Source organism: Rattus norvegicus, chromosome 2 (genome assembly GCF_036323735.1).
Source record: "Rattus norvegicus strain BN/NHsdMcwi chromosome 2, GRCr8, whole genome shotgun sequence".
In the NCBI taxonomy this organism is placed as follows: Eukaryota; Metazoa; Chordata; class Mammalia; order Rodentia; family Muridae; genus Rattus; species Rattus norvegicus.
The window spans coordinates 218163595-218176277 of NC_086020.1; the positions used below are offsets into that span (position 1 = coordinate 218163595).

Here is a 12683-nt window from a genome sequence, read left to right on the forward strand (position 1 = left end):
GGCGTGGGCCACTACACTCGACTGTTTCTTATTTTTTTTATCGTCTAGCTTTTATTTTAAAACACGCATGATCCCAGAGTTTCATACTGTTCTCAACACAATAATCTTGTGTTCTCCTAAATCCGCCAGGGCTCACTACCACGTAGGGAACTACGAAGGCATAAAGTAGGCCAGTGGTTTAAAGGAGGTGGAAACTTGGCATTATCGACTGTGAATCTATACTCTTGCTTTGGTGTAGGTGCCATTGGCCAAGCAATGTGGTTTTGTGATAGTTGGCGAATGTGGATTGGGCCAGGTTTACCAGGGCTCTTGCGTTCGGGTTGGCTCTCTTGTCCAGCAGGAGTTTGGTTACACGGTAGTGCCCACAGTGTGCAGCAACATGAAGAGCCGTCAGGTAGTCCAGGGTGACGTCATCAACAGGTGCCTTGTGCTGTAGCAGGTGCTTCACACATTCCACGTGGTCCCCCTGCGCAGCCATGTGAAGGGGAGACAGCCCATTCTGCACATTGAAACAAAGAAAAACCAAGTCCATGTTTTGTTGTTATGACTCTTGTGTTTGGAGACCTGACAAAGTCAATTTTGATCTGTAACAGAGCTGAAGGCAGGGGAAATAACTTCCTGCATATCTGAATGTAGAATGGATTATCTTAGATAAAGGAAGAAGGAAAAATTTGTTTAATTTTTTTCCAATAATACTCAGCAGTGTTTTTCCATAATATTCCACTTGATTTTACAAATTATGAGAATAGTATTAGATATATAAAATGACTGCTCATGCATAAATCATTCATATCTAATACTATGTATAGTAGCACACATTCGTTATCTTTCTGCTTTTATTTCTTTACATAAACACAGAGGAGTCAGTTAAGGAGAGAAAAGTGTATGCATACGTCAAAGCAGTGGGAAAAAATTTACCATATCTTAGGTTTAGGCTTCAGGAAAATTCCAAGATCCAATAATTGACTGAGAATTACTTTAAAGAAGGAAGGAAAAGACAGGAACATGCTAGAAGGCCAAGAAGTCAAGGTAAACCTTATATCAATGACCTCGTGGCTCTCGAATCTGAGGGTAGTCTAGATGTGTGATTATTAATATAGTCTCAAACAACTTTGGCATTAGTTATAAAGACAGTCAATAATAAAACTTAAGAGACCAGGGTAAGCCATTCTTCATGCTCAATCTAAGTAAAAACGGCTTCTTATTTTGTGGAGCTGGCTCTCCCCTTCCACCTTTACATGGGTTCTGGGAGGCTTGATGGACAAGTGCTTTTTACTGGGCTGATTCATTTGTCCCCCCACCCTCCCTTATTTTTAAAAGTTATGTACATAAACATCAAGGACACATTTACACAATTAGGAAAAATTAGAAGGGCATTGTTCATTCAAGAGACTATACTATTGTTTGCGCTTAATAACCACACAGGCACCATTGAATAGAATTTGTTGATCAAACAACCATTTTAGTAACCATGATATCAGCACAAAGAAGTGGGAACTATGCATGTGTAATATGACAGGAAAGGCCAACACACTGATATTAACAAGAAAGACAGCAAGAGTGAGAAACAGCCACAATCAATGTATGAAAATCTTAACTGTGGTTGTCTGTGGGTACAGGATTTGTTTCTGAAATGAACTGCATTATGAATCATTGTTTTGATATTTTGAAATCCATTAAACAGATGTTGAAAAGAGGAGCAGGTAGTTCATAGTGGAGGGGAAGATAATGTCGAAGTTCAGATACAACAAACACGGCACTCGTCAAGGTTTGGACAATGTGTAGAGTGCTCATCAGAAAGTCTTGTCATTTGCTAATGCTGTTTAATCCACTTGAAGTTATGTGTCAAACTGATCACCACATCTTCCACATCCTTCCTGTCCTCCATTTCAAGTTGCTTCAGAATTATTCTTAGTACTGCAGCAGCCTGCCTGCAGAAGACCCTCCTCCCACCCTACCTATACTCCCCAGAGACTCTGTTTCTTGGTGTAGACCCACATTGCCTAACATTTCCTTCTCAGCCTTTTCTTCCAGCCCATTTCCTTCTAGCTGTATCTCTAGTGACTCCTTTGTGTCACTCACAGACTTGCACAGTCTTTACCAGGGACTTCGGTTACGTTTCGTGACCATGGCAACCCTATCACAGCTGCCACCTTCGGATACAGGAATGTGACATGGACTTAGTCAGCAGAGGCCACAGGGACCCCACAGCCACATTTGCCAGAGTTTGTAACAGAAACCACTGAACAGAACGTCCAGGCACAAATACAAGGCCATATATCTACACTGTGAAATCCTTTAAACATCATTACACCAGAACCTAGGTCCCAAGGCAAGAGCAAAGGCTATATGCATCCTCCAGAAACCCTATATAGCAATGGCCCCCAAGAAATGTAATTTAGGTGAAACAGAAGACAAGGACTTCAAAATAATAATTATTAATATATTCAGAGATCTTAGAATATGTATGAATGTTTTAATGAAGACCATGAAAACACAAACATTTAAATAATATGAAAATATTTCAAGACACGAAAGTAGAAATATTATCATTAAAGAAAACCCAAATTGTAATAAAACTGGAAATAAAAAACTTAGGATATCAAACGAAAACCTCAGAAGTAAGCCCCACCAGGGATTACAAGACATGGGAAAGAGAATTTCAGATCCTGAAGACAAGGAAGAAAAAATGAATAGCTCAGTCCAAGATGTTAAATCAAAAAAAAAATTCTAAGAAATCTGGGACACTATGAAAAGACTAAATCTATAAATAAGAGGCATAGAAGAATAAGAAGAAATTCAGGTCAAAAGCACAGAAAATATTTTTAATAAGACCATAAGGAAAAAATATTCTCCAGTCTAAAGAAAGATATGCCTACCAAGGTATACAAAGCATATAGAACACCAAACAGACAGAACAAGAAAAGAAACTCTCCATGATAAATAATAACCAAGGCACCAAATGTTCAGAACAAAGAAAGGATGTGAAAAGCTTTGTGAGAGAAAGACCAAGTCACATAGAGGCAGACTCATTAGAATAACACATGACTTCCCAATGGAGAGCACGCAAGCCTGAATGGTAAGGAGGTATGTTATACCATCTCCAAGAGACAACAAATACCATCCCAGACTACTCTACCTGATGACTTGAGTCTATCAGACAGAAGATAAACAAATATAAAGCCCTCTGTGTTGGAGACACACATGGAAGACCTCAACAGACAGTAGGAAGATAAATATGTCTTAAGGTCATGAATTAGGAGGGTGAATAAGGAAAGGGACTCAAGGGAATAAGAAACTTCATGAGAGAGATCAGGCATTGTTAGAAGGGCTGGGGTTAAGAGGATTGCCTTGGGTGTGTGCAATGTGTTTAGAACAGCTGGGTTGCAGAAAGAACAGAAGGCAGTTGGGAGCCTTCGGCAATGACTCAAGGGGGATGTGTGGTAACTATGAGGCTTTGGGTTTAAGGATACATATGGAAAAAAGGTGACAGGATGCAGAGCAAGAGAAAAAAGAGCCCTGCGTGACAGGAGGGTATTCTGTATGAGAAACCGAAAGAATGAGATGCCCATGAATGAAGACGATACAAGATGTAAAGAGGTTACGTTCAGGAGTGGGCAAATACCATGAGCCTGCTTTTTTAACTTAATTGGCGCTGCCCAGTCAATATCCAAGCAGTCACAGGGAGCTGCCATGAACACAGGATTCTCGGAATTTGCATGTGTGTGCCGTCAAACATAGGTACAGTTTAAAGATGAACTGCAGGAAACGTTGGAGAAGGTGAGTGGGGAGAGGCAGAGCGTGGCCTCCAGAATGGTGAACAGAGAGCTGTGAGGTAAAGAGGAAATGGTCACGGAGACAAGGAAGAGGATGCTGGCGATGCAGAAGGAATCCAAAGAAGTATCATGTCCTAGAAGGTGAGTTAAGGGACGTGTTTAGAAAAGGGAGGTGTAGGAAGCTGTGCCAGGTGACACGGAAATGATAGAACACGAACTCCATGGGCTCTGATTCACGGAACCAGATAGCCGAGAGAGTGGGAGTTTGTGGATGGCCTCCCGGTTGCTTCAGTTTTTCTCAGCGGTGTATGAAGGAGGATAAAAGATGTCTAGGCGATTTAAAGAAAAAGTGGTCTACGCCACCAGGAGGGAGCAAACGAATTACTACAGAATGGCAGTGCGATTTGTCAGGCAACACATTCGGTTACATTTCGTGACCATGGCAACCCTATCACAGCTGCCACCCTCGGAATCAGGACTGTGACATGGACTTAGTCAGCAGAGGCCACAGGGAGTGAGTATGCGTGTTAAGGGGAGTGACAAAAAGGGAACTTGGGCTCTGCAGAGGTAAGAGGTTAGGCATGGCACTGCAGAGGCATTAGTCAGCACATGGGGAGTTTCTCAAGGACAAGGGAGCTGAGAGCTGAAACTTTCAAAGGATGAGCGGAAGTTGCTTCAAGGAAGGAGATGGGGTGACTCAAAACTGAGAGCCTCGATAGAGAGAGGGAAGACACTGTGCCTACACACACACACACACACACACACACACACACACACACAAGCTAGCAGCATAGTCCTACTCCAACCTAATCTGTTCGTCTGCCCCAAACCCTTTAAACCTCACAGAACTCTGCTTCTTCCTGGTCTTCTCCTCTCTCCTGCCTAGAAGACTCTAAGCATCTTAAAGATACCTTTTGATTAGCATTCATCTTGCTTGTTCCTTGGTAGCTGGAACAGTCCCTGGCATATTGTATCTTCTCCATCCATGACATATAGATGTGGGAGAGTTTGGGTATAACCATGGGGTCAACAATACTCTATACTGGACCCTTAGACTTGAATGACTCTTGATTGGATAGGAAGATCACTTTAAAAAAAAATCACACTAAGGTAATCCATGCTCCTCCTGATTATGTGTCAATTACAGGCAAACTGTAAACAGGGTTATTTGGAAATTCCTTGGAAAACCATGCATGCCTCAGTTTTATAAGTGTTTTAAAAATTTGGGTGTACCATGATTGGACTGAGATTTTATTTTGATTTAAATCGCAGTTTATTTCTTCAAAAATCTTTTGACAATTATCTCTTCACAACCTAGTCTAAAGTGTTGCATATTTTAAAATATTTGCAACATTCACATTATAGAATGATAATAAAAACAATGCAGATAACTTATTTCACTTTATATATTTTTGGTACATAGTCAGTTTTTGTTGTTGTTTGTTTGTTTGTTTAAATGGCTGGTACAACACATCTTCTAGAGAATGACTGCATTCTCTCTATGTAAAGTGTATACTCTGGTTTGATGCAAACGATAGCAATGAAATTGTTACTTAAAATATAAATTGAGCTGTCTGTGGTGGCACTTGGGAGGCAGAGGCAGAGGCTGACTGAATTTGAGGCCTGTCTGGTCTACAGAATGAATTCCAGGACTACACACAGAAACCCTGTCTCAAAAAACTAAATATCTATCTACCTAATATTTGTATATAAAATAATATATAATATGTAATAAACATATATATTATACACATATATGCAATTATTTGTCAAGGAAATATCATTAACGCTAGAAGATAAAGCTTTGAGTTCATTTAACAGTTTTCTTCTGGTAATTAGAATAATTACTTAATAGTACAGTTAGTTGACTACATTGGTTGTCTGCATTATTTCCACTATCATTGGAATACTGCACATGTTACATACATATATCGTGTGTGTGTGTGCATGTACGTATGTGTAGTGAAGATGGTTCATGTGGGGTCACTGTCTTGCTTTCTTCACCTTGCCATATTGCTAGCATCAGTGGATATTATTAAGGATGGGGAAAGGGAGGAACCAGGAGAAAATATAAGAGGTCCACATTGTCAAATATTTTATAATATTTAGGAAACAAGAAACTATTTCCCAATAAATTACTCTGGGTAATTTCTTAGTGTCAATTTATGTCTCAGTATTTTCTGATAAATACTGGAGAAAACATGTAACAATAAAAAGTAATTTACAAATATCGATAATAAAAACTTCCAAACAATTTATTTACTATGTGATTCTTACTTACTTGGAAATGGGTTTTCTTTATTGAACACATTAATAAAATGAAGCAAAAAATGCTTACTGTGTTATGCTATAAAGAACAGAACATTTGCTTTATGGTTCTTTGTAGGTAGCTTACCTAAAGGTATGGTTTTCCTATTACATTTATTAATCCCTAATGTAACCAGCTAACTCTATTATTAAGCATTTTTCTAATTAGTATTACCCAAAAGAAAAATGACTTTTGTTTTCTCAAAGCTTTATCTTCTGACATTAATGATATTACCTTGACAGGTAATTCCATATATATTATATAGTTATTTTAGAACATCATAAAAGATCTTTAGCTCATGCAATGTAAGACCCTCATATGTTTCTACATTTAATATTGTTATTTTAAGGTATATGGTTTGTCAAATTTTCATCTACAGTAACAAAATGTTAGAAAAACAAGAGGAATGTTGTGGTATGCATTTGGCATGTCTTGATGCTTGTATTTGCTCATTTTAATAATTTGGCAAGTTTGGAATCTCCTACCACATTGAGTAAGGTAAAATTACTGGTGCTGTAGTTTTAAAGAGTGACAACTCAAAGCGCCTCACAGCCTCCTCAGATGTCATCTCACTCACGCTGACTCACCTTAGTCCTCGCCAGCAAGGGAGCACCCCGTTCCAACAGCAGTTCCACCACTTGGTCATGCCCACTTCGTGCAGCACAGTGAAGTGGTGTCAGCCCGTCCTGACGAGAGAGGCAAGAAATTAAGCCTGAGTTCACGCTTACAAATGAGCAAAAAACCAAGACTGTCTATTACAACTGATGAGAGAGGCTCTGAAATGCGATTCTAGTGACCCGATAAAAACCCAACAAAATGGTGGTTACTTAGCTAACAGAGACAGAAACAGACAGACAGACAGACAGACAGACAGACAGACCAGACAGGCAGGCAGAGACAAAGAGAGACAGACAGACAGAGACAGAGAGAGAAGTAAAATAGAAAACAGAGAAAAAGATCATGACATACAGAATTAGAAAGTGAAAACAGTGCCACCCCCCTATGTTCCAATACACGTGGGCTTCATTGGAATGGGCTGACTTCCGGTCAAGGATTTGCATACCCTGGGAGATGAAAGGAACAGGATGCAACATTTATGGGACTTTAAGATTCTACATGGAACCACAGTTGGGGATTGCACTGTCATATCTTTGATTTTGGTTTTCTGTGTGTCTCTTTTATTTAAAAATTCTTCTTGCTCTAATTTGTCCATTTTTATTGTCCTTTGAACTGTAACTACTTTCTTAAATTTTCCAAAAGTATTTTGTGATGCCCTGATATCTTTTTTCATAATCTCTTAAGATTTTCAACATTTAACAACAACAACAAAAAAAGAATTATATATCTCTTTCAAAGAAGAATCCTATTATTAATGCATGGAATGAAAATATATTAACTAATAGATCGATCTCAAACTGGCCTATGTGTTGTTTATATTCCTGCTTAGCTGAATATTTTGGGGGGTAACTTCTGACTCTTGATAACCCTCTGGATGCCCTCTGTATTTCTTATCTTACCAGGAGGGATCCAGGGTAGCAGGGGTGAAAGGAAGGGTGGGTGGAAAATGAAAACTACTAGGCAAAATCACATTATAGACTACCAGGAAATAGTGAAAGAGAAAGGAACCCAGCATGAATAAATCAGCCTGCTGATGGGACACTTCAGGGAAACGATCAAGATTGTCCAAGGACAGATACACACAAGAGGATACCAAACAGGTAAATTGAAAAAAAGAGAAGAGTTGAGACGGTTTCAGCTTTGATTTGTCCAGAACGCTGATGGCCAGTCTTCCGTGTCTCCATCCCCAGAGTCATCCTGCCAGCTCTATCTTCCTTATGAGAACAGCAGTTCCCGGGGATGGCTACTCTGCACTCCTATGCTAGATCTCTTCAGTCTGACCTCCAGACTCACTATCCCACGTTACCTCTCTACAGGACCTAACCTTACCCTTGGGCTGCTGACTGGGTTTGACCCAGGGGATAGGCAAGGGGACATGGGAGGAAAGCTAAAGAGTCTCTCAATCCTGACTGGGGGCTTTTGCTGAGTATTCCTGAAAATGCCATCTCTAAATAACATTTCTTCAAGTCACAGAAGCTTCTGCTCCCACCTGTCAGGGCTCCGACTGCAATGTTCTTGGCCCCTGGAACACTGCACTGGTCATTAAGCCTGCCCAATATGCTGCCCAATATACCACAAAACTCTTTTTGGTTTTATGTGTGAGCATACACATGGGTTTGTGAGTGTGTGGCCTTGCATATATGTCTGTATGAAAACTAATGGTAAGCCTCAATTATCCTTCATCAGGAGCCAAACGGCTTGGTTTTGAGACTAAATCTCTTGCTTGACCCAAAGCTCATGAACTAGACCTGCTAGCTGGAATCCCCAGGGACTCAACCTGTCCCTACCTCCCAGAACTGGGATTATGAGTATCTACCACCATGCCTGACACTGTCACATGGGTTCCGACAATTGAACCCAGGTCTCTGGGTTTTGTGTCAAGCACTTTACCAAAGGAGCACTTTACCCAGCCCCCATAAATAGGTTCTAATTAGTTTATTAAATTTGAGAGTCCCCTAAAGGTGCCTTCGCCATGCTTGCTTACTGCCTCAGTAAAATCAGACACACAGACACACATGCTGGCCTCTCTGCTGTGAACGCTTTGGCAAAGACTGGTCAGTTAATGTTAGAGGAGAATCACCTATCTAGCTGGTAGCTCAGAATTGCTTTGCATAATCCTTTCTTTCCTTATCTTCCCTGTCTTCACCCTCCAACTGTGCTATTTTTCCGGTAATGGATGCTGAAATCGGATCATTATTATAAACATGTTGTTTCCTAGCTCGTGTTACATAATCGTGCCAAAATCCATTTCATCCTTTTAGCAATCTCATTTCTCAAAATAAGGCCTTCACATTTCTCAAGAAAATATTATATGTCTTCTAAGTTGTTGGGAAGGGGGAATAAGACGATATTTCTAATATATTTAGGATATTATATCCTACACACATGCACACGCATCATGCACACAGGACAGTAACCATTACCTCTTCTCCATTTATCTCTTCTAATAAGGAGAGAGGTTCCAGTTTTCTGATGTGTTTTGTTCAATATCATTTAGTGTTTTGTGTACTTTTATTGTTGGCACTGAAATACATTTTAAATAGAATCCTCCTATGGGGTAGCTCTATATTTGAATAATGAATAAGTTTTAAAACGGAAAAGAATAATGACCTTAATAAAGCCAAATTAATAGTCTCATTTTAGCTAGCTATAACATTTATGGTTTAACATTAAAGAATGGCGTCTTAGACATTAACAAAGGACTCTCGTTTAAATGTCTCAGAATTTCACACTAAAGTCTGTCAACAATGAGTCTTCCAAGATGCCAAATGCCTCAATGGCTGTCAAAAAAGTAGTGAGAGTCGGGAGGAGGCAGGGGGATGTTTTATTTTTATTCAAACAAAACCTCTATAAATTTTGTTTTCTTCCCCATAATGGAAAACCCAAGCATGTGGAACGGAATGAGACGGAGGACACTATATTCTGGTCATCTGTAGGTAATTTGATTGCTAGAAATAACTTAAAACTATGATAGTAAATATTTTTAAATTATGGGTATAAGAACCCTTTTATAATGACAGTCAAAAAATTAAGCATTTCCTATTTCAAATATACTTTAAGAGACCAGAAAGCAAACTCAATTCCATTATCTTCCATTATCTACATAATCACGTATTGTAGTTCCAGAACGGGCCTCTCAATCCCAGGTTCTTGAGTTCAGGTATCACTGCAGATTTGGAAAGAGGTGCATGACCCTGTTAGCTGTGGCCAGGGTATAACACTCTGTCAGTGCTGTAAATCACTGTGACTTACATATGAGTGTTTAGTTCATGGGTTGAAAGCTTACCACCCAATATTGTACACCATCCCACGGGAGCTGAATGAAGCTAGCTCACTGGAAAACACAGAAATATCATTTTTATATCCCATGCAAATTCTGCTTATTGGAGCGCCATGTAAGTAGCTTTAGTGGATAATGGACAGGATATTTATTCCATAGAAATCAGCAAGAGAAAAGCCTAAAAACCCAGGCCATTTCATTTTACCTTGTTCTTTTAAGAACCTATTGTTATTCACCAGCATACAGAATCCCTTGAGACTAGTGGTCAGCCCCTGTCTCTGTATCTGTCTCTGTCTCTCTGTCTCTGTTTGTCTCTGCCTCTTTCTCTGTCCATCCGTCCATCTGTCCGTCAGTCAGTCAGTCTGTCTATCTATCTATCTATCTATCTATCTATCTATCTATCTATCTATCTCTGTACATCTGTCTGTCTATGTCTATTTCCCATGAGAGCTCTTTCCTCCTCCCCCTCCATAGTACTAGGCACCAAATGTGGCCTCACATATATTAGGCAAGGCAAGCACTCTTTTACTGAGCAATGCCACCAGTTCATGATTTGCTCTGGGAATATAGAGACCTAGTCTGGCTTGTTCAGTGTGGGGTCTCCGGAACCCATGACACAAGTAGGAACTCAGAAACTGCTCAGAAAGCCATTGGTCCACACTCTAAGCAGAACTTAAGTCTTCTTAATTCTTGACTAAATTCTAAATATAATGTATTTGCTCTATCCAAAGGCTACAGAGTACAAAATGTGATCCCAAATTCCCTTCCCAGTGATTCTACTTGATAACTTTCCTAAGCACAATCAGTCACACGCAAGACAAGCATAAAAGTCCATGTCTCTCTATTTCTGCATAAGCTTTGATTTTTAGAAATACCACACTATTGATGTTAGAATTCTTAGTTGTATATCCACTGCATGAGAAGCATGAAAACAAGAACGTCTCTGAAGAACTAAAGAAGTACTATAATGGCAAACAAAAACAAAGTCAACTGTTACCTAGTGAGTACCTCCTGCTGAATAGCATTAACAAAAACAGTGAATTTCTTAAGATTCTGGCCAAGATTTGAAAAAAAAAAAAGGCACTAAGGTCTAAAACTAAAAGGTGACCTAAGCCAAGAAAAATGACAGCAATGGCAGAAGTAGGAAGCAGACAAAGCCCTACCAGCCTCAAATTGTCAGATTGCACCCACGTTGCCATCCACCATACATCCACGGAAGGGCTGTGGTTACAAAGCAAAGTTGGGAGCAGGGGAAACTCCCAAGCAAGGACAGGGCACCACACTCTGGGCAGAGAAAGCAACTCCCAAGCTCCCACAGGGCATAACACTGCTACCCTGGAACAAAGGTCTTAAGAGAAATGAGGGGTTGGTTTTTGTTTGATTGATTGATTTTTTTTTCTTTTCTGTTCCCCCTGGGGGACCTTCAGTGAGGTAATGAGAAAACAGAATTAGTTGTCTAGGTAGAGTTTGTAGAAGCTAAACAATTACCCGCTTCGAGATCGATGAATGAGTTGGATTTGACCCCGATTTTTAGGGCTGTGAGAATATGAAGTCCCAGAATGTAAAAATGTCTAGAGAAAAATACATGTTGTAGCTATGGTGGTCTTCAGTATACTTCGTTCATCACACAATTTAGGAGGGCTTTTGGTTTTGTTTGTTCTTTTCTGGAGAGGAGTTGTGGTTTTTTTGTTTGTTGTTTGTTTGGGGAGTATTTTTGTTTTCTCTTCGGCTTTCTTATTTGGTTGAGTGGTTTAGTTTTTTCTCTTTTCTTTTCTTTTGTTGGACATTTTCTTTATTTACATTTCAAATGTCTTCTCCTTTCCAGGTTTCTCCTCCAGAAACCTCCCATCCTATCCCCCCGACCCTCTGCCTCCATGAGGGTGTTCCCTCCACCCGTCCACCTCCAACCTCCCTGACCTGGCATTCCCCTACACTGAGGCATCGAGCATTCACAGGCCCAAGGGCTTTTCCTCCTATTGATGCAAGACAAGGCCATTCTCTGCCACGTATGTGGCTGGAGCCATGGGTTGCTCCAGGTGTACTTTTTGGTTGGTGGTTTGGTCCCTGGGAGCTCTGGGGTGTGTGGTTGGTTGATATTGTTGTTCTTCCTATGGCTTTGTAAACCCCCTAAGTTACCTCAGTCCTTTCTCTAACTCCTCCATTGGTGAACCCATTCTCAGTCCAATGATTGGTTGCAAGCATCTGCCTCAGTATTTGTCAGGCTCTGGAAACACTTTTTTTTTATTGATTATTATATATACATGAATACACTTTAGCTGTCATCAGACATGCCAGAAGGGGGCATCAGATCCCCTTACAGATGGTTGTGAGCCACCATGTGGTTGCTAGGAATTGAACTCAGGACCTCTGAAAGAGCAGTCAGTGCTCTTAACCACTGAGTCATCTCTCCAGCCCCCTGGAAACACTTTTTAACTTAAAACTTTTTTGAGAATGTCCTAAATGCCTTCTGTATTTCCACCCATGGCTTTCCCACCACAACTCCTCCTGTGACCACTCCTGGGACTCAAACTCATGACCTCTTCTTTATTATTGTCACACACACACACACACACACACACACACACACACACACACACACACACACACACGAATCCCTTTGAGTAGCTCATATGCACATGCCTTGAGGGTTGGCCTCTTGGGATTGGATAATGTATCAGGGGCTTGTGTCTGGGGAGGACAG

At 40.3% G+C, this 12683-nt stretch overlaps 1 protein-coding gene across 51 annotated transcripts in view; it reads right to left on the reverse strand.

Moving 5' to 3' along the window:
* The window catches only part of Ank2 (ankyrin 2), a 575860-nt gene that overhangs the window by 111040 nt on the left and 452137 nt on the right, over nucleotides 1-12683 (reverse strand). For all 51 annotated transcript variants that reach the window (NM_001427159.1, XM_063282205.1, XM_063282210.1 and 48 more), the window contains 2 exons: nucleotides 6672-6770; nucleotides 302-499 (listed from right to left, as the gene is read on the reverse strand). In NM_001427159.1, the coding sequence (NP_001414088.1) occupies nucleotides 302-499; nucleotides 6672-6770 (297 nt within the window). The remainder of the gene's footprint in view (nucleotides 1-301; nucleotides 500-6671; nucleotides 6771-12683) is intronic.